Genomic DNA, 22,385 nt, shown 5'->3' with positions numbered 1-22,385 from the left:
CTCTATTAGGCATTTAAACATTTACCAATAACAATACATCAAGTTACCTTTATTCATACAAACCAACATGTTTAATAAACAGACACATTTGACTTTTTGTCATCAAAATATATACATAGTCCATGTTTCTTTCGCCGTCTTCATTCTTCAGGTCTTCTTGACAAGGCGTCAGCGACACAGTTCACTGACCCTCTGACCACCTTCACTTCAAAGTCATAGTCTTGCAGGTTTAAAGCCCACCTCGTAAGTTTACTATTGTGGGTTTTCATTGTCTTTAACCATTGCAGTGGTGAATGGTCAGTGCACAGAATAAAATGTCTTCCCCAGATGTAAGGCTTGGCCTTCTGGATCGCGTAGACTATGGCCAGGCACTCCTTTTCCACGGTTGCCAAATGTCTCTCACCTTTCTGGAGTTTCCTACTCAGGTAGGACACTGGATGCTGGTCACCATTCTCATCCTCCTGGCAAAGAACTGCTCCTACCCCGCTGTTAGACGCATCGGTGTAGATGATGAACTCCCGGTCGAAGTCTGGAGCACGCAGCACTGGATAATTGATGAGCGCCTCCTTCAACCTCCGGAACGCCTCCTCACAGTCGCTGGTCCACGGGATGCGGTCATCAGCCTTCTTCCTCGTCAGATCGGTCAGCGGAGCCGCAATCTCGCTAAACCTCGGGATGAACTTTCTGTAGTAGCCCACCAACCCAAGAAATGATTTGACTTTTTTCTTGGTGTTGGGTCTAGGCCAATCACGAACAGCTTCTATTTTGGCCTCTAGGGGTTTTATCACTCCTCCCCCTACTATGTGACCCCAGTATTTTATTTCTGGGCTACCCAGCTGCAGTTTGTTCTCTTTGCAGAGCCTAGGCCAAAGCACTTCCTCCCCTGGATTAAAGCGCCTCTCCCTGCCTTCCTGGTCATCCCAAGCTTTCTTTCTGACCTTTTGAGCTTGCAGGGTCTCTGCTGCTAGCTCTAGGTTTCTCTTTAGGTCATTCCTTAAAGAGTCTATAGATGTCACAACGTCTTGTGGGTCATCCTGGGTGATCTGCTCCCACTCTTGCTTGATCAAATCAAGGGGCCCTTTCACCCTTCTCCCAAATAAAAGTTCAAACGGACTGAACCCGGTACTGGCTTGTGGCACTGATCGATAAGCAAACAAAAGGGATTGCAGCTTCTGGTCCCAATTGTTTGGATTCTCTGCCAAGTAAGCCCTAACCATGCGCATTAGAGTCCCATTGAACTTCTCAGTTAACCCATTACTTTCAGGGTGATAGGCAGTGGTTTCCTTGTGCTTAATTCCACAGATTTGCCATAACCGTTTCATGAGCTTCGATGTGAACGATGCGCCCAAATCTGTGATTATTTCTGAGGCAAATCCCATCCTGGACATATACCCCACCAAGGCATCTGCCACTGTGTTAGTTTCAATGTTAGTCAAGGGTATGGCTTCAGGGTACCTCGTGGCATGGTCCACCATGGTGAGAATGAACCTGTTCCCCCTCTTTGTGGCCTTGGGCAAAGGTCCCACAATATCCACCCCTATGCATTTGAACGGAGTGTCAATCACAGGCAAAGGGCACAACTTTGCTTTGGTCCTGTCGCGGCTATTCCCCTGCCTTTGACATACATCACATTGTTTACAGAACTCCCTGATCTGCTTCCCTATGTCAGGCCAGTAAAAATTCTGTGTGATTCTCTGCTGTGTTTTGTTCACCCCTAAGTGCGCAGCAAACATGTCAGAGTGCCCCCTTTGTAAGATCATGGGGCGATACTTTTCAGGTACCACTAGCTGACTTCGGATCCCATCTCCCCCTTTTGAGATATTCCTCAGGGTCTCTCTATACAAAATCCCCTTTTTCTCTAGAAATCTCACTGGGGTTTCAGGTGTTAGCTGGGCGTCATTCACCTGTTCAAAACACTTTTGGAGAGTGGCGTCTGCCTTTTGCTCTTGGCCAAATCGGCTGTCTGTGGTTAAGGTTTCCACCACAGCTTCTGAATTCCCCTCTGCTTCCGTCTCTGGCTCATCAGTACCCCCCTGAACTGTCCCCGCGGTGGCTTGTGAACGTGTAATCACTAGCACCCGTTTCACATGTTCAGCCAGGTCATTTCCCACGAGCACGGCTGCTGGCAGAGTCGATGAAATCGCTAGCCGCCAAACTCCCCTCCAGCCTTGAAAGTTCACAGGTACCTCCGCTACTGGCAGTGAGATCACCTGCCCCTCAATCCCTGCCACCTTCATGCTCTCATTTGGGATTATATATTCCCTAGGAATAATATCTGGATGGCACAGGGTCACCTGGGAACAAGTGTCCCTCAGCCCCCGATACTGATGGTCAAGTATTCCTACGTCCACCCCTGCGGTTTCAAACAACTGAGAATCTGTTCTCACGAGCAAGCAGCGCTTGACCTCCACAAGAGGACCATTTTCCTCAGCCTGATCAGCAGATGTAACTGTTCCAGATTGAGTAGCCATGGCAACAGGCTCCCTCAGTGACAAGGAGCTTTGCTCTTTCTGGACACAGAACACAGCTTTTGGCTTGGTTCCACTCGAATCCTGAGGCACAATTCCTTTTAGCTGCTTTAATTTCTCACACTCTGAGATTAGATGGCCCTTTCCCTGACAGAAATAACATTTTCTGCTATATTTTAAGTCTTTCTCATCTTGTTTTGGTTTTCCCTCCAAAATCTGAGGTCTTGGTTTCATGTCTGAGGGCTTCCCTTCACCATGGGCCCCTCCCCCTTGCTGGCTTTTCCCTGGTCCCTGAGAGTACTTGCTGTAGGTTTCTTTAGGTTTCCCCATCGATTTCCCCTCACCCAAGGGCTTTCTTATTTGGGAAATAAAATCTGCGATCTCGGCTGCTTCTGCCACAGATTTCGGTTTCCTTTCCCTCACCTGGAATTTCAGTTCCCCATGCAGGACTGAATAGAACTGTTCCAGCGCTATCAAGTCTTTGAGCTGCTGAAAGGTCTCTGTCCCCTCCTGAGATAGCCATTTCTCTAGCAGCCTCACCAATTGGGCCCCCACTTGGGTAAAAGTCTGCTCTGGTTTCTTGGTGATTGACCTGAATCTTTGCCTCAGCTGTTCCGCATTTATCCCATGTCTGGCAAACACCAGTTTTTTAAACTCTGCAAAATCTTTCATCAGTTCCTCTGGCATCTCTGCATAGACTTCTGCAAGGCTGCCACTGATTAAAGATCGCATGATGGTCATCTTCTCAGTTTCCCTTACTGAGAAGTCCACAAACGCTCTTTCCACGAGGGAAAAGAACACCTCAGGACAATCTCCCTTGTGGTACACAGGGAATTTCTTCAGGTCAGCTTTAGACAATTGGCCTCCCTCAGAATCCCTATTGTTATTATTGTTCTGGTTCATCAGTTCCAATTTTCTTAACTCAAACGCCATTCTTTCTTTTTCCAGAGCAATTTTCTCTCTCTCCCTCTCCGTTTCAAACGCCATTTTCTCTCTCTCCAATCTTTCTTCTCTTTCCATTCTCTCTATTTCAAATTGCCTCATCCTCAGTTCATGCTGTTGGGCTATGAGCATTTTTTTGAGTTCTGGGTTCTGTTCTCCCGTGCTGTCCTCCTGCACTGAGCCAAATTCATCCTCAGAACCTTGGTCTACCTGGGGTTCCCTCACTTCACCCATTTCTGCCATTTGGCTTCGAGTCAAGGGCATAATCCCCCCCCCCCAGAACAGGCTGCTTTCAAAAGTCAAGCCTCAAAATAAAGCGACCACTTTTTTTTTCTTTTGCCTCAGAACCAGCTTTCTATAGATTACTGCTGTTCTTCAGCACTAACTTGCAACAGTTGCGAGCCAGAGTCTACCCCCCTCTGCTAGGCCTCTCAGCAGGCAGGCTAGATCACTGCTACTACACAGTTTTGCCTCAGCTTTTTTCCCGCCAAAACAAGTTGCCTCAGAGCTCCCTAATCTAGTCCCCAGTTGGCATGTTCTTCCACTAGCGCACCTCCCCGTGAGGTACACCTAGAAGATTACCTACGCGCCCTCAGATTGTCCCTGACTAGACCCCCCTTGCTCTGGGCACACTTGCCAAGGCTTTGCTGGACCACTGGACAACTGAACCAGTCGTATCCCACACGCTGGACACCAATCAATGTGACAAACCCAGACCTACTGGGATATGCCACAGTTTCACTAAGCTGCCACCAACCATTCCCTATAAGAAGTCACACAGACCAGGGATGGATTTTTAACAAATAAAAGAACAAGGTTTATTAAATAACACACAGGGAAAAATAAAAGGATCAAGTGAATAAGATACAGTAACGTGGCTTAGTCTCAATCATACATACACACAGTTTGGTTCACACAGAACACTTAACTTGAAGCACAGACCCTGAACCTATCAGTTCTGGCTAACCCTACAGACACCTGAACCTATCAGGTTGGTACTGACTGACACACAGTAGTACCCTGTCTGACACACAGACTCCCACTCAAGCTTCTTCTCTCAGCTCTTCTCCAGCTTCTCCTAACTTCTCCACACACGCTCCACATATATATACAGTACAGCCCCTCCTCCTGATGTCCCGCCTTCCACTCCCCATAGGATGGAACTTTCCCTCCAAACCCATGACAGACAGGTAACATCAGTGCTGTATGTAACAGACGTGGGTACCTATAGTCCTCTGTATGTGTCTTGTATGCATGCACGTTAGCCCTGAGCACCAAAGAGTGCTAAGGGGCTATAGGAGTTTCAGTTCAGAACTAGAAGACCACAAATGACCACTCTTTAGAACAAATATTGGGAGTTCTTTCAGTGTTCAGAACTGAAATTAATTATTTTTCAAACCAGATCCATCCATAATTTTAACAGCCTGGTTTAGAGTGGGAGATGAGCAGTACTGTCATTCCTGTTCAACAACTGAGAAAATTAAGGAACCTTTGTGGATCTGATGCTGATTGAACTCAGGGACTTTTGGATAGATCCTAATCTACGTTCTGCCCACACATGCTTGTATGCTTCCCTAACCTTTGAGAGTAAAAGCCTTGTCAAAGCCAAGTTTTACATCCCCAGAAACACTACTTCCATCAGTGAGAAGAAACAATAAGACATCAAATTCATTCTTTGGGAAAAGTTCTTTAAGTCAGATATCATCCTTCTGACCACAGTAAGCAGAAAAATGAATAAATTCGGCTTGTCCAGAACTGCTGGCAGCCTTTGATGTTGAGGCTACCAGGTTTGAATAGTAACACTATACTGCTTCCAGTGCAGGTTCTCCTGACTGTCTAGGAGAGCATGCATCTCATTCAAGTGCATTAAATTGACACCTTGCCATTAGATGCACATCCTAGTTGATGAAATGAGACCTAGAGAAACAAATATGGAGCTAGTCCACTTGCATGGCACCTTTGGTCTAGATATATTTATTTATTTATTTATTGGACTTGTATACCGCCCCATAGCGCTACAAGCACTCTCCGGGCGGTTTACAATTTTAATTATACAGGCTACACATTGCCCCCCCCAGCAAGCTGGGTACTCATTTTACCGACCTCGGAAGGATGGAAGGCTGAGTCAACCTTGAGCTGGCTACCTGGGATTTGAACCCCAGGTCGTGAGCACAGTTTTAGCTGCAGTACAGCATTTTAACCACTGCGCCACGAGGCCAATAATTGAGAAGCAGAGTGAACATTTACAGAAAAAAACCCATAAAATAGCAGGAAAGGATTGTGTCAGATTAATTATCCGTGGCAGCGCTAAAAAAGTTAAAACTGCTTAAGAAATACACAGTAAATTGAAATTTTCCTTCCGGATCAAAAGCTGTATTCTCCAGCGCCTCTATATTTAGTGAAGGAGCATGTTTGCCCTCTTCTACACCATCAAGATATCAAGTAAGGAGAATTGATAACAAATTAACCATTTAAAAATCCTTATCTGCAAAATACATGGGGTGCAAATCTGCTCTTTTTGTCCACATGAATTGACAAGACCTAAACTAAGTATATACTAAATTTGTTTACTATAGTACTTTAAGAAACACAGACACTGTTTAAATGACAAAACACATTCCTTTAATACTGGATTGTTAAGAAAAATCTTATAAAAACAGTTCAATACATTGAAGCTACAGGCATGCATTTAATACATTAAAACAGCAGCATAAGCAAATCAATTGATAAAGTGATACTATTTCAGATTTAATTCTCAAGTTTCATAATCAGCATTAATTACACATTTAGAACTCCAACTGCTCCCCAAATTAGGACTATATACAGGCATTTCTTTTCAATAGCAAGTTACTGTCCTGCTGAACACTGGCAAAGGGAATGTGAAAGAACAGCTGAAAGACTAGAATTACATTTTCCAATTATAAAACTTCTGGTTAAAAGAATACTATAACCAAAAAATTTTAACTTTTGGATAACACAGTTTAATTTGCCGGCATGAGACCCAGATTTTTTTTAAAAAAGGGAAACAAAGCAGTTAAAACTTTAAAAGCTAAACATATAAATAAACTGGCTTGTTTCTCAAAGGAGAGTGCAACGAAGCAACTCACAGTAGTTCAGTACAGATATAACACGCAATGAGGATTTCCCTTTCCAAAAAGATCCAGGGAAATAGGCACTAACTGGGAAAATACTCCCAAGTCCTGATGTTGCAAGTCTGTACATCTCCTTTTACTGCTGTGTCATAATACCTTTTAAAGTGTGCCCCAATTTCCTAGATAAGCACAAGAACCTGTTACGTTGTCTTTCTGAATCCCTTTAAAATAGGATATATATTTTCAAACGCTTCATAAATTTCAGCTCTGACTTTTGCACCTAGAAGACAAAGGTTAAAACTAATGTAACTATTTTCTATAAACACTGGACATTATTGCTGGTTTCTTCCTCATTATATGACACGTAGTTGCTAGAGTGCAGACTTTATGCTACATGGCTTCACTAGGGACTTTTTAATAGTCCCATCAGGGTTTTCTGCCTGAAAATGTCCAATTCCTCTCCCACAAGCTTCTAGGAATGGCCATTATACTCTGGAAGAAGGTGCAAGGCTTCCCCACCCTTTGCCTTGTGCAGCCATAATCTCCTTAACATCTGGCCACAACAAAAGCTCAAAACTACACAATGCCAAAGCTAATACATTAACAAATTGGACTGCCATTAATTTTACAATCTCAGTAATCAGTGTTTGTAAGACTTACCAGTAAGAACTACCTTCCCAGAAACAAATATAAGCAGGACAATTCTTGGTTTGATCATTCGGTAAATTAAGCCAGGAAATAACTCTGGCTCATAACTGTAAGAAAAGATAAACAAGAAGGTAAAATGTATAAACATAGTAGCTAATATGAGTTGATGGGGTATTAAAAAAATGAAAACAAACATTCAACTGTCACAAGCTGATTTTTTTTGGTTACATTAAACCTTTTAATATTTCAAAAGATACGTTTCAAGCCAAATATACAAGATTACAACAGTAATTATGAAATGTGGTTCAAGCTGCTTCACTCTTCCCCGTTAAGAACTTTGTACACAGATTTGGGGCATTTAAAAGTATGTCTATATAGTGCAAAAGTGAATTGCAGACTTCGATTGCGACTCAGCTAGCAACTCCTTTGATTAAGCAACTACTGATGGGAATCTAAAGGTTAGTCCCAATTGGAGTGGACCCACTGAATGATGGAGAACATGCGTTGACTCACATTCAGCAGTTGATTCAGTAAATCTAATCCAACTGGGACTAGCTACTGGATTTTGACTCATGAGGTATTTAAGTATCTCTTCTAAACAGAGGACAGTTTGCTATATTGACAAAGGGATGACAGTGACCCACAGCCAAATCTACTTTACCTTCATGGAGTTCAGGATATGATGGAAGACATAAGATCAGGTCTGTTAAGCAGACAAAAACAGGAGACATAATGCTTTTATCCAACATACAACAACCATAACCAAAAAACCCTTTACTTACCTACTAAACTGTTGATGTGTGAGGACCAGTCCCTCAAGCCGGATAGGAAATTTTACATCACAGCTGCCCACCATATTCTGAATCTTAAAATCCAAAAATTTGGCTGGAAAGCCCAACTTCTGCACAACTCTAGCATACTTTCTGGCTGCTAGCCTGGATTGCTCCTCACTGCAATAAATAAAAGCAGAATCGTAACTTTACCAAGCAAATACAAATAATGTTCATATGACAAACCTGATTGTTAGTTAGATAGTAACCCATGTCTTAAGAAAAGGTCAGTTATACTAAATACATACCTTTTAGCTCCTGTACACACCATCTTCCCAGAGCTAAATATGAGAGCTGTAGTTCGTGGCTCTCTTATTCTCATAATTACAGCAGCGAAACGCTAAACATATAGAGGAAAATGTAGTTACTAAAACAATCCCAGAATATATTAACAAGTAGTTTTTCAAGCTGCAGAATCCACCTCCATACTACAATTTATTCTTCAGTCACACACACATACACTTTTTAAAGCATCTTTGTCAGTGTGAGTCTTTCCTTGGACTACAATGCTGTCATCTTCAACAGGCATGCCCAGCAGTGTCACTATGCAAATCTGATCCCAAGTGTCCACATGGGATAAAAAGAGAGGACTTGCTTTGACAGCTCATTACAATCAGAATTTTAAAGCTTGGTCATCAAGTACAATCTCTGCCAATGCAGGAAATCTACAACAGATGGCCATCCAACCTCTGTTTGACAACTACCAGTAAAGAAGAGACCATGACCTTCAAGACAGGCAATTTCACTGCTCAATAGCTCTTACTGCCAAGAAATTATTCTTACAATTTACTCAAAATCTCCTTGTAATTTAAATCCACTAGTGTGGGTCCTAGCCTCTGCAGCTATGGAAAACAAGCATGCTCTATCTTCCAAATGATGCAAGTTTACTTTTGGAGTTCAAAAACATGGAACACACGCTAACTGGGGCAAACAAAAATCTTCTCATTTACAAGGGAAACATGGGATCAAGCATCATGAGCGTTTTAAAATGAACTTACAAATATGAAGCGTTATACTGCTTTTCCAGCTGCTGTAAAATGTATTCCTGATTCATGGGCTCAAAAGTAAAAAATAATCATGACTATCTTCCTTAGAGTAGAAACGACAAAGGAAAGGTCAAGCAGGAAAACTGCTGAAGAAAGTCCAGTGCTGGTAAACATTGGTTTACCATTTGATATGGCGATGCATTTCAAGCATTTACACAATCAAAACAATTGATAAGCTAGCAAACACTGTAGCACTGGAACAGCATGAAAACTGCATCAAAGCAGCACCTTTAAGACTTTCTGGCTTGCTTGAAAACCGATTCTCTGATGCCTGAACAGTCTTTAAATACTGGGGCATGAAAAAGAAACAGTCTCCAATGATGTGAAAAGAAATATTCCAGGAAGCAAAAATATTTGATACAAGACTTTCTTATGCAATTAAGACACACAACTGAAATTTAAAACCAATTCTAGCAAAAACTGACTAAGAACTAAATTGCTGTTGCAAAGTTGGAGAAGTGCCTGGGAAGTGCCTGGGAAACTGCACAGCCAATGTGCTGCAAATTTTCAAGGCCTTTTTTTTAAAAAATCCTTTTTCTGAATGTTGCGGGAGGTTCCATGTTGCCCAATCTTGCTCTTTACCTTTGACAAAAGGGTCAGAATTCTGTGGAATCCAGGCATTGTAAGCCAGCAATTGAGTAAGCAGTATGCACAATCTGTGCTGGCTTGGGCACACTACAGAAGTGGTTAACAACCTTGGGTAACCCAAGTATTCTTGGACTGCATCTCTGAGAAATCCGAACCAGCACAGCTAGTAGAGGAGGCTTCTGGGAATTGCAGTCCAGGAACACCTGGGTTACTTAAGGCTGGGAACCACTGCACTAGAACACGTGACAGACAGAGGGCCAAATACAAAAATTGCTTGTGTGATTGTCCTTATGTATGCAGCTTTTCACAGGATTTTGGCCAAGAAATTTATCATGTGCACAGAAATTGATTATTTTTATAGGGAATGGTTATTATTATAAGCTGCCTTGAACTGGAAAAGGCAGATTACAAAACAAACAACACTGTTTATAAAAATTCCTTCACACTCAGTGAAAAACTAAGTACTCTTAGCACACACATTTCTCACCTATTTATTATTTTTTTTTCATCCTTACTTTAAAAAAAAGGTTAGTGGCAAACTGTTACCCAAACTTGGATGCTGGCTTCCCTCCAATTCTTGTTTTCTCTTTATTATGTTAGGCACAACCCATATTACAGTTTATGTATTTGCACAGCAAATCTTGATTACATTGAGAGTTTTCCAATATCACCCCCTTTAAGGCTGCTATTACAACTTTAGAGCTGTTTTTAAAAACCTGTTACTCTGAATCTACACAAGGAAATCACCCGTTCAATTTCAGTTAAAGACGAACTAAAGGAGTCAGGTGTTGATGCCACATGAGACATCAGAAAGGTCAAGTGACCATTTTAAGAAAAATATCACCATCTCTATTCCATCTTCCCTTACCTTTGGGTTGTACTCAGCATTTCGAGCACGAAGGGCAATGGTTTTTAGGTCAAGTTTGCAACCAAGGTTTACTGTAGACACAATATTCCTAAAGACAATTTAAGAGACACATGTTAGCAGCCTACATATCCATCTTATTTTGAAGTTACCTTTCATTCTGTAACTTCATTTGAACCAAATAAGAACCCCAGGCGTATTCTGTCTCATCAACTTTTCCATTCCCATGCACCAAAGCCTGCTAAATGATTATGGTGATTATGAACACATCCATTACAAGACCACGGTTGCAGTATTAATAGAGAACAAAGTTAAGGAAAACAGTTGGGAATTCTTTTTAAAAAATAAATAAACAAAAAAGGAAGCAAGATTATATTATTTCAATTAATGTTCACCCCTTCCAACTAAAGAACTGCAAAGTCTGAATGAATTGCAGTAGGTGTGAAATGTAATCCAGTAGTATGTTTCTCCAAAAGTCCAGCACAATACATTCCTACAATGAAACAAAAGTCTATTATCTAACAAGTTTCAAGTGCAGCTCTCATGTTATTTTTTTTCTCAAATACATATATAAATGCAGTGATGCATTGCTAATTCCACACATTTTTAACTTTTAGCTGCTGGCTAAAACCGATAGGTAGATTTTGGCCTACTGGAACAGCTGACTAATACAAACAAGAAACTTATTACTGTTTAGAACCACTGTTGAGGGATAGCAGAAGACAATGCATACGTACTGGAGCTGTGGCACAATCCCAGAGCTTTCAGAGGCAGGTGTTGCAGGCGTTATTGGGGTCATGGGTGTCATTGGTGAGGTGTAGAGTGGTGTAGTTCCAGGTAAAGGAGCGGTAGTAAGCGTCTGCGAATGAAAGAGCTGTGGTGTTTGTCCAGATGACCCCTGCGTGGGTTGTGATGTGGACTGCTGCGCTGCTGCCTGTTGTTGTTGTTGTTGCTGCTGCCTCTGCTGTTCTTCCAGAATAGATAAACTGTTGGTGCTTTGAACAGGTTGGGGTGTGAGCCCTGTGCCATAAGGCATCATGGGACTAAAAAGAGGGATGCCAGGAGTCATTGCACTCTGCAAGAAAAGAACATGCTATAAGCTACAAACATTTCAGAACCATCACAAATAGGATGAAGTATCTGTTGGATCACCTTTAAGAAGAGTTGCCTTTATTTACACTTTGTGCAATGCAGATGCAACACAACCACTTGAAAGTAAGCCACCTTGGGCAATGAATCTTGCCTCTAGTAAAAATGCATAAAATGAGTATACTGCCATGAGCATTCACTAAGTCATCTTCCTACTTTTTTTTAACCCTCAACTCGTTAGAGCAGGACTCATTTATATTTAAATAAGTATAACTTTTTCAACATTAAAAACAGACAACCAAAGATGGATTTTTCTAATTATGCTTTCACTGGCACGGGGAGTTTTTAAATCAGCCATTCCTGAACGACAGCTAGCTTTAACATGGTCTCTTCCAAATTACAATTGGCACATACATCTCTAAAGATCAATTTTGAGAGTCAGTAACAGTAAAAATTGTCCTGCCTTCTTCCATTTGGTTTCTATATCCCTTCTCTGGGGGCATATAATTCTACTGTCTCAGCATCAGAATAATTTACAATGCAATCCCAAGCCTGGTTACTGTTACATCAGTTCTGCTGAGTTTACTGGCATTTACTCCCAGGTAAGTATCTCCACAATTACTATCTAAATAAATGCAAATATCCCAATACAGACAGAGGCAGAATTACTCAATGCTGGAGCAAGACAATAAATAACTAAAATCAAACGGGGGTAAAACCTAGATGATTGAATAAGCTGGCCAACAGCCATGCATGGATATTTTGGGTTCACAAGACTCTTTATTCAAAGTTCATTTCTCACTGCACATTAGTGTCTCTCTCCAACTCCACATGTAAGGATTCAGAACTTTAAACAAGCAAAGAATTGGCTTTAAAAGTTTTGCTTCTCTATAAGCTCCATGTTCCCACATCTTTACCTGAGGAGATGCTAACCCCTGGGCATAGGGTGGTATACTATTGTTCTGATCCATGACAACAGTCTGTCACTTCTCCAGTCAGGTGAATGAGTATTCCAAGAAATCCAGTTGAGAAAAGAAATTTCACAGCATTTGCCTTAAAGGAGTTTTCCTCCCAACAATTAGCTACGCAGCCAGGTTTGACATATTGAGGCGAACATCAGCTTCCACACATCCAAAGCAAGGATCCAAAACCTGAAAGAAAGAAAGCCACATTACATGAATATCCTGCAGTAAAATGCATACAATACCTCTGTGTTGCACAGCCAGTCATAAACTACACTTTCCATTGATTAGATCAGGCTACCAGGTGAGATCTCTCTTCCAATGTCATATGGATGGGATTTGAGTTCATTTAATAAAAGCAGCTCTAGCCAAGCACATCTTCAAAAGAACTCTTGTATGCCAGTCATAACATGGCAGCACCAACAACTCTATCTCCCAGACAACATAATTGACTAAGATATATTTTTAGACTCATGTTTTATATATTGTTAAAAACAAAAACAAAAAAATCACATTTTAGGCGGTATCATAAATAATACACATGAAGAGAATTAACTGTTTTGTTTCTGAGTTTTTTAAAAAATAAGGAACGGAAGGACGACAACATCTATCAGTACAATTTCTCAAGCAAAACTGCTTAACTTGGAAGGAAGAGAGCAATACAGTATCTATATAAATATTGTAACTTGTTTCTTTTTTTGCAACAGTAATATTGCAACTTTTAAAACTTTCACAGTTAAGAAGCTTAGGAAGTGACAGCAAATGAGGCTATTTTTATCCTTTGCAACACAATTCCCAGAAGATAGCTCAGTTTCTACAAATTTTGCTGAACATTATTTATACTGTTTTCCCCAAAAATAAGACCTAACCTGAAAATAAGCCCTAGTATGATTTTTCAGGATGCTCATAATATAAGCCCTACCCCAAAAATAAGCCCCAGTTAAGTGAAACCCTGCCCTCCACCATTGTGCAACAACCAGAAGAAGATGACATGACTGTACTGTATTTGAATAAATGTAGATTGCTGTACATGAAAAAAAAACATCCCCTGAAAATAAGCCTTAATGCATTTTTGGAGCAAAAATTAATATAAGGCCCTGTCTTATTTTCAGGGAAACACGGTAGTACTGATACTTTAAGAAGGTTCTGGCTACTAATAATGGCAAACTAATACATTTCAAATATTGTTTCCAGATGTTTGAGGGTTATTTTACTAACAAGAACTAGCACGTAGGGGGATCCATTTTGGATTTTATTAATGACAAGTTTATTACAATTATATTACTAAAGGTTTAAAATATTCACATTATAAAGGAAAGCAAAGATATTAGTTCTAAATAGTTTAACAAGAAATAGTATTTCTGCAGTGCTTTTTGGCATAAAAGAATGAAGTCTTAATAGTCTACAAGGAAAGCTGACAGTTAAGTAGCAGTTTTTCTGTACTATTCTGGGAGGGCTGTTCGGCTGAGAGATGTGATCTAGAGCAATGGTTCTCAAACTGGGGTCCTCAGATGTTCTTGGACTGTAATTCTCAGAAGCCTTCACCACTTGCTGTGCTGGCCAGGATTTCTAGGAGCTGTAGTCCAAGAACATCTGGGGACCCCAGTTTGAGAACTGCTGATCTAGTGCAGGAGGACATGCGGATGTCTAGCTGTTGTTTGACTGCATCCCCCATTATTTTTCACGAGTGGTTATGCTGATTAGTCTTGCTAAGAATTGTATTACCACAACATCTGAAAGTTTATGTATTGCCCACCTTGTCCTAGATGATAAAATATCACTTTCCAAAATCGGAATGTACCTGTATCTTTTTTGTGTAGAGATTACCTGACAATATCTACCTGTTCGAAATCAAAATTCTATAAAATTAAAAACAGAAACCTTAAACATTGCAAAGCACTCAAATTGAAAATGTATATTCAGTTATATATTAGTGACAAACAACTCCTATATCCCAAGCTTTCTGATACACATATAGTTCCTTGCACACAATTTCTTGCCCATCAATTGATAAAAGGCTTGAGTATACTTTAGACCTAGAACAATACCATTCAGTTTCTTCAACCTCCACATAACCATCCTGAGTGATGAGCTTGAATTTAAGATTCCCACAACAGACATCATTCAGGGCAGCTAGCCCAGTAGTTTTACATTAGGCAGCATTCAATAGAAATCCCCTTTTTTTTCTTTTTCACTAATTTTTACTTATTTGCATCTGTAGCTATCAGTTGTACTTATTAAACATCTACAAAAGGCATTTCTCAGAGTACAAATATATCCATCATATATGGTTAAGTACAAATTAAAAGGGCAAGATGAATACCCAGAAGCAACCTACTGCAAGACTAACCCAGAAAACCAAAAAAGCCCTAGTTGTCTCAATCAGTCCACTAATTAGACCACTCATGGATCTTTATCTTCAACCTATTCTTGACAATACTTCATTCTTCCAAACTCTAATTGGTAAGCCTATACTTGAGACCAAAAGACCACACTGCAAGTATCTATACAGAGATTTCTCTAAGTAGGCATGCTTCAGTCTCAAGAGACTATGGTAATGTGCTCTGAATAGAGGTTTTCGAACAGCGTCTAGTATAGCTGAGAAGGCCAATTCGACAGTGACAATCCCTTCCATGCTGAAGACAAATACAATCTGTCCCCTGTCCAGCTCCCTGATTTTGCTGGTTTCGGGACTGCTTATTTGCCTCGTTGTGCTGAACAAGTGTCTCTTCAAACCTCGTCAAGGTTTCCCCATCTGTTGAGGTCCATTCCTAAGGCCTTCAGGTCCCACTTGCAGATATCCTTGTATCGCACTTGTGGTCTCTCTCTGGGGTGCTAAAGACTTGGCTCTTCAGGCAAGCCTTCCCTCCTGTCAATACCTAATTTAAATAATTCTCTGTACAGATTTTTTTGAATCCGACCATCAATTATACTCACGACATGCCCAAGCCAATGTAGACGTCACTGTTTCAATAATGTATACATGCTAAAAATTCCATCTTGTTCTAGGACTACTCTGTTTGGAACTTTGTCCTGCCAGGTGATGCCAAAAATGCATTGGGAGACAATGTAGAGTATATGGAAGGTGTTCAGCTTCCTCTCCTGCCATGCACAAAGGGTCCAGAACTCAATGCAGTACAGGAGTGTACTCAGGACACAGGCTCTATAGACCTGGATCTTGGTATATGCCATCAGCTTTTTGTTAAGCCATACTCTCTTTGTGAGTCTAGAGAACATGGTAGCTGCTTTGCCAATGTGTTTATCCAGCTCGACATCTAGAGAGAGTGTGTCAGAGATCGTTGAGCCAAGGTACACGAAATCATGAACAACCTCTAATTCCTGTGTAGAGATGGTAATAGAGGGAGGTGAGTCCACGCCCTGGCCCATGTATTGTGTTTTCTTCAGGCTGATTGTTAGTCCAAAGTCTTGGCAGGCCTTGCTAAAATGATTCATGAGTTGTTGGAGGTCTTCAGCAGAGTGAGCAACAACAGCTGCATCATTGGCAAAGAGGAAGTCCCATATGCATTTCAGCTGGACTCTGGTCTTCGCTCTCAATCTTGAGAGATTAAAGAGCTTTCCATCTGGTCTAGTCCGGAGATAAATGCCATCCGTCGTGGTTCCAAAAGCGTACTTCAGCATGGCAGCAAAAAAGATTCCAAACAGAGTCGGTGCAAGGACACAGCCCTGTTTCACTCCGCTTCGGATGTCAAAGGGATCTGATGCTGAGCCATCAAAAACTACAGTGCCCTTCATTTCCTCATGAAAGGACCTGATGATGTTAAGGAGTCGAAGTGGACATCCAGTCTTGGGAAGTATTTTAAAAAGGCCATCCTTGCTAATCCAAAAGAATTCTCTTTTCTGTAATTTGGCTTTCTTTTCTTTATTCCTAATTAAAATTGAAGTTTTCCACATCTGTGTGTTTTTCAGAATGTGGTGGGGAATTGTATGGTCCTAAGTCCTTTGGATAGTTACTATATATACTTAAATTGGGCCATGGTCTTCCTTGTAGGGCTGATGTTAACTTTAAAAGGAAGAAAGTTGTTTGACTTGCTGATCCCAGGCCAGAAACAGCAGTTGCTAGTTGACAGCCTTTCAGTATTTAGTTGTGACTAGCTAGATATGTCCAGGGCTTCAAAAGAACATGGGGTGGAATGAGATATATACACACCAATACGCCTGCTGATGACATCTACTGTTTCAGCAATTACATGGCAGAGCTACCTTCATGTCAATACAGCAGTATACTTCAATATCAATATTTCAGGGAAAAGAAAAAGCACAGGCAGAATTCCTCTAGAAGAGATCTTTCGACATACAATGTTGGTGGCATACCATCACATAACAAATGAGCCACAGTAAGCACCTTTTCCATTTTCAAAAACCAAATCAAAGGCCTTTGTGAGATCTATGAAGGCCACAATGAGTGGCAGTCGTTCTTCCCTACATTCCTACTGCAACTGTCTGAATGAAAATATGATGTTGATGGTGGATCTATTGGCTCAAAATCCACACTGTGATTCTAGACAGACTGTCTGCAAGCACCTGGAGCCTCTTCAGCACAACAAGGGCAAGCAACTTCCCTACAACGCTGAGAAGAGAGATACCACAGTAGTTATTGCAGCCGTTCCTGTCTCCTTTGTTCTTATACAATGTGATAATGTTTGCATCCTTTATGTCCTGTGGTTCTCCACCTTCCCTCCAGCAAAGACAAAAGATCTCATACAGCTCAGTGGTGATGAGCTCTTTACAGCACTTCAACAGGGATGTTATCCTTCCCAGGTGCCTTGTTGGAGGGTAGGGAATCCAAAGCCACTTTTATTTCTGCTAAAGTTGGTTTGCTATCTTAACTCTTCCAAGACAGACAGGTACTCAATGTTATTTAATGCCTCTTCAGCTACTACGTTCCCTCTAGAACAGCAGTCCCCAACCTTTTCGGGGACCATGGGCCAGCTGAGCCTCTGAGGAAGGCAGGGCACCCCCCTGCGCTCACACACGCTCTCAGGCACATGCGCTATGTGGTGGGGGAGTGCGTGCGCACCAGCATGAACACTCCCCCAATACTTCACACATGTGCAGAAGTGCCTGCCCGCCCCTTCGCTCGAGCACATGCGTGAAGGGGTAGGGGAGTACTCACACTGGCGCTGGCACAAGTGTGTTTGTGCAAAGCAGCTGTGGGGAGCGGGAGGTCTGTATCAGCAGCCTAGTCCAGCTCAGGCCACAGACCACCACCGGGCCACAGACAGGGGGTTGATGACCTCTGCTCTAGAATATAGCTCAGAGTAGTGCTGCACCCAGCATTCCATCTGCTGTACTCGGTCCAGGATGATCACGCTTGTAGCAGACTTCAAGGGAGCAGATTCCTTCTGTATTGGACCTAAAGCCTGCTTGATACCCTTGATGTTACCCGTGTCCGCTGCTGTCTGTCTATGAGAGTAGAGCTGAAGTCAATAATCGTTAGAACATCTCCTGGCAGTCTCTTGGACTTTGCTATGAGCAACTCGAAGAATCTGCAAGTTGTACTCACTAAGACAGGCTTTGTATGCTGTTAGAGCTCTCCTGTTTTCCTTGATGGCAGCAACTCCTCCGAATGGGCTTCGAACCAGTATGCCGTCTTTTTGGTCCTCTTGCCAAATGTGGACAAGGCGGTGTTACTCTCTGAATATGCCACAAAATAACAAATGAACAAGTGTGTGCATCAAGACATTACTATCTTAATTTCACATGCACACCTACAAAAGACTGCACTAGGAGCACCTAAAACCACAGGCAATTCAAGAAACATTTGGGGCTTTCAGTGCAACAACTCAATTTGTTGGTGGAATGGAGAAGAAAAAAGGCAAATTCCATGCTAAGAATTACTAGGAGAAGACACACTGAACTGCTAACACATTGCTAACTACTGTATTAATCAGTCCTAAACTTATTTGCTAGGTAACTTGAACATATGCATTAAACACATGGATACAAAATTACTGTAGCAAACACTGGAAAAGTCCAAATTGCCTACTATCAGAAAAATCTGGCAAACAGTACAATAAAACTCATTAAGATTTTCAAAGCAGCAATTAACATACCCTCTAATTTTCAGCCCCGCTGGGCAGGGTTCTGCCTCTCTCATGCGTGACTTTGCCCTTGCATGTGCGCACAACTCCGCCCCCCCATGCACTGGGTTCCACTGCAACCAGAACCTCACATGATCACTGCATGGAGAAAGAAGACAGCTGCATGGAGGGAAGCGAAGCTGAGTTGTGCGCGTGGGTCCAGCTTAGTGGGAACCTTGGCAGCAATGCAAACAATAAGCAGACTAAATCAGAAATTAATACTTTTAATATAAACCATTAAAAACCTGGCTTATTCACACCTAGCCAGTACCTAAACAATACCATTATTATTTTGTGGATTAAAACCTACAGGAGAAAAATATAACAGTCTAGTCAATTGTGAAAACGTTCTAAACTGCCTAACGACACCTACATCTGCTTTATTACTAAACTTTAGACCAAGCTCATTTTGAAGGCACCTGGAAAGCTGGTGGGAAGGAAGGTGGTACTACCTACCCTGGAATGCTGGCAGTTCCCAGAAGGCAGCCATCTGGTTATCAAGAGATATGGGGAGTTAACCCAAGGTCATTATTAAACCATCTGAGATGGGAGCTGTACATACTTATAATTCACAGCTGCATTCTTGTGTGAAATCAAAGCAGCTGCACTCAGAATTGCTTTTCTTTGGGAAGTTTCTGGTGGAAGCCTACAGGGATTGGCTGAGGAATCTCATCCAAGTTAGGTGCAAAAAAAAGTGTAAAAATGGTTGAGACCCATAGCACAAAGGGACTATGTGCCTTGAGGTTTCAGCACATTCTTCCAGTAAGAATTATGTTCTTTATGAACTCATACATTTTTCTGAGTTTATTCTAAGGTCCTCTCATTAAGCACAATAGGCTACCTAATATTCTTAATTTTTCTTTAACCTATTCATTATTGATAATTATTCAACACAAGCACTTGGTATCCATATCTCAGGATATGAAATATGGCCCAATCCCCACTTCAGAACCAGCCGGCCCATTCACTGGGCTCCACACAGCACTGGGATCCATCCTATGCAGTGTCACACCAATCCTGGCAGGAGCCCAGCCAGGCCTTCCCCACTTCTCTATGCAACCAACCACACAGGGAGTCTCCCTCTCCCGCTTCCATGTCAAAATGGTCTTCTGCACAGGGAAGCAGGGAACAGCCAGCCTGGCTCCTGCTGGGACTGGTGCGCTGCCACCAAAGATGGACCCCAATGCTCCAGAAAGCCTGGTGAGTGGGCCAGCTGATTGTGGGTAACTGCAGTGGTCTTATTTTGTATCCCAAGATACAAATACGAAGTGCCAGTGTGTAATTATTATTGTGATTTGGACTTTTCCCATTTATTGGAATTAACTTACAAATCCAAAAGAATTCTCTTTTCTGTAATTTGGCTTTCTTTTCTTTATTCCTAATTAAAATTGAAGTTTTCCACATCTGTGTGTTTTTCAGAATGTGGTGGGGAATTGTATGGTCCTAAGTCCTTTGGATAGTTACTATATATACTTAAATTGGGCCATGGTCTTCCTTGTAGGGCTGATGTTAACTTTAAAAGGAAGAAAGTTATTTGACTTGCTAATCCCAGGCCAGAAGCAGCAGTTGCTAGTTGACAGCCTTTCAGTATTTAGTTGTGACTAGCTAGATATGTCCAGGGCTTCAAAAGAACATGGGGTGGAATGAGATATATACACACCAATACGCCTGCTGATGACATCTACTGTTTCAGCAATTACATGGCAGAGCTACCTTCATGTCAATACAGCAGTATACTTCAATACCAATATTTCAGGGAAAAGAAAAAGCACAGGCAGAATTCCTCTAGAAGAGATCTTTCTACATACAATGTTGGTGGCATACCATCACATAACAAATGAGCCACAGTAAGCACCTTTTCCATTTTCAAAACTCACAGAATTACTGTAGAGCAACACTGAAAGAATACACACTACTCCATTACAGCTGTTTACAATGTAACTCCACCATTCTTTATTGCAGAGTTAAAGAATGCATCATAACATAAAACTAAGCACACAGAAAGCATCTATGTAAAAACATGCCTTAACAATAAAACCACAGGCATACGCCACACAGTCTTAAGATTCAAAGATTCATCCTTCCACATGAACAGAGAAAAATACAAAAGCAAGATACCTTAGTTTTAGCATCAGCTCAAACGGAAACACCCATTACTAGCTTTACCTCTGCAAATTTGTTGTGTATGAGTCCTTCCCTTAGGCTTAGAAGAATCCAATCCTACATTGGTTCCATAGAAATTTGATGGATTTCACTAACACTGCTACAGTATACGTTAAACCTAGTGTATATGTCACACTAGGTTTCTGATTGGAGCCTGACATGCTTCTATTTTCCTCCATCTGAAAGACATTATTTAAATCATATACCGAAACCAAAGGCAATTTAGCCACCTCCAAGTCATAGATCTAGCCTTTACTGATGTTTTTAGAGATGATACCTACAATTTTAAATGAGCCGGGTAGCAGCCTAATTCGTAGAGAATCCCTTCCTGCCTCCCACATTTTTCTATTCCACTTCAGGCGGAAATGCGTTTCTTCCCATTCAAACTCACGCACAGACCAGCGTGCCCAACGGTTACAGCCGAAAGATCGCGTTTTCTCCTCGGAATAATAGGCTTTATACGCCAACAACGCACGCTTTCCTGTCCTTTAGTCCCACTGAAAGAGCAGTCCTTTTCCTTCCCAGCAAACATGCACGGAACCCGGCGCCGAGCGCCCTGCCTGCAGCCAAGGGGCATCACGGGGCACGACTTGGCGTCGTCGGAAGAGCCACAAGGGGGGTGGGGTGGAAAGGGAGGAAAGCCGAGAAAGGGTGAAGGCACAGAATTCGCTCCTGCCCGCCTCTCCCCCCCCACACACACACAGCCAGAGATGGCCACGGAGGAGGGCGCCATCTCCCGCGCTCCCATTCGAATACCGAGAGGGGCGAGGGGCGGCGAGGCCAGCCTTGACCTGACCCGCTATCCTCCCTTCCTCACGTTACGGGCGCAAGGAAGAGAGCCAAATTTAAGCCCGGGTACTGTGAGCGGAGCGAGTGTTTGGCTTGCCCCGTTGTAGGTCTATCGAGGAAACCTCTCACCCTCCCGACCGTTCATCGAAGGCGTCCACCGGAGGTGAGGGAAAGGGCGGCGAAGAGCCAGCGCTCAGCCGGGCCCCGCCACTTACCCCCTGCAGAAGAAGTTCTTCGCCCGGCCCAACCTGCCCCTTCCCCTGCTTGCCTTAGCCGGCGGCGCACTTTTACTACGTCACTCGCACGGCTGTAACGACCCTTTACGCTTACTTCCCGCGCCAACTTTCTTAAGGGGAGTCGTGGGGGAGGAGTAGAGGCCTGAGAGGAAGATAAGGAGCGCGCAGGCGCATTGCAAGTATCCGAGCGCGGGGAATTCGCCTTCAAGAGTTTATCATAGAAGTGAAAAGGGAAGCGAGTCAGAGCCTAGAGCGGCACCTCAGTTTCAGGGATCCTTATCGGAGAACCTAACTCACTCCTAAGTAATAAGCCTGGCACAATCATCTGCCATGAAGTTTGGAGTCTCTTTCATATATATTTTATCCGCTACCCACAAGACATGGGTGTACGGCTGAGGAAGTGGACTTTGACCCACCAAAGCTCGCAGATTGTTTATTTGAGTGGTCTAATAAAGGCATCACCTGCTCCTGCATTTGTAGGGACCAAAAGGCTGTCTTTGTCTTGGAGAAGGTTGCGTTTGTGCACAGTTGCTGCTGTGCAGGCGCTGCCCCCGTATTAAGTTAAA

General features: G+C 42.3%; 1 protein-coding gene across 7 annotated transcripts; it reads right to left on the bottom strand.

The window, feature by feature from the left end:
- Positions 1-6,009: 6,009 nt before the first annotated feature.
- Positions 6,010-22,010, bottom strand: TBP (TATA-box binding protein). 7 transcript variants are annotated; one of them, XM_072993959.2, is made up of 10 exons: positions 21,799-21,878; positions 18,605-18,730; positions 18,055-18,185; positions 12,486-12,719; positions 11,217-11,554; positions 10,483-10,570; positions 8,229-8,320; positions 7,933-8,100; positions 7,163-7,257; positions 6,010-6,782 (listed from the first exon to the last, which is right to left on the bottom strand). In XM_072993959.2, exons 4-10 carry the CDS (start codon positions 12,537-12,539, stop codon positions 6,703-6,705), a joined length of 915 nt encoding a protein of 304 aa, XP_072850060.1. In that variant the 5' UTR covers positions 12,540-12,719; positions 18,055-18,185; positions 18,605-18,730; positions 21,799-21,878; the 3' UTR covers positions 6,010-6,702. The 7 variants fall into 7 exon arrangements, with proteins under 7 accessions (XP_072850060.1, XP_078239300.1, XP_078239301.1 ...); XM_078383174.1 differs by having other exon boundaries at positions 18,605-18,806; positions 21,799-21,869; XM_078383175.1 differs by lacking the exon at positions 18,055-18,185 and having other exon boundaries at positions 21,799-21,968.
- Between the last annotated feature and the right edge of the window lie 375 nt (positions 22,011-22,385).

This window comes from Pogona vitticeps, chromosome 1 (genome assembly GCF_051106095.1).
Source record: "Pogona vitticeps strain Pit_001003342236 chromosome 1, PviZW2.1, whole genome shotgun sequence".
NCBI lineage: Eukaryota > Metazoa > Chordata > Lepidosauria > Squamata > Agamidae > Pogona > Pogona vitticeps.
The sequence above is the reverse complement of the archived record's forward strand: the minus strand, read 5'-3'. Positions and strand labels throughout refer to the sequence as shown.

Excerpts from the sequence above, each read along its gene's own strand:
- TBP (XM_020801213.3), bottom strand. The coding sequence starts at position 12,539 with ATGGATCAGAACAATAGTATACCACCCTATGCCCAGGGGTTAGCATCT. Across the intron at positions 7,258-7,932 it reads ACACATCAACAGTTTAGTAG|TTATGAGCCAGAGTTATTTC; the intron begins GTAAGTAAAGGG and ends CTTTTCTTACAG. Across the intron at positions 6,783-7,162 it reads TGGGAAGGTAGTTCTTACTG|GTGCAAAAGTCAGAGCTGAA; the intron begins GTAAGTCTTACA and ends TTTGTCTTCTAG.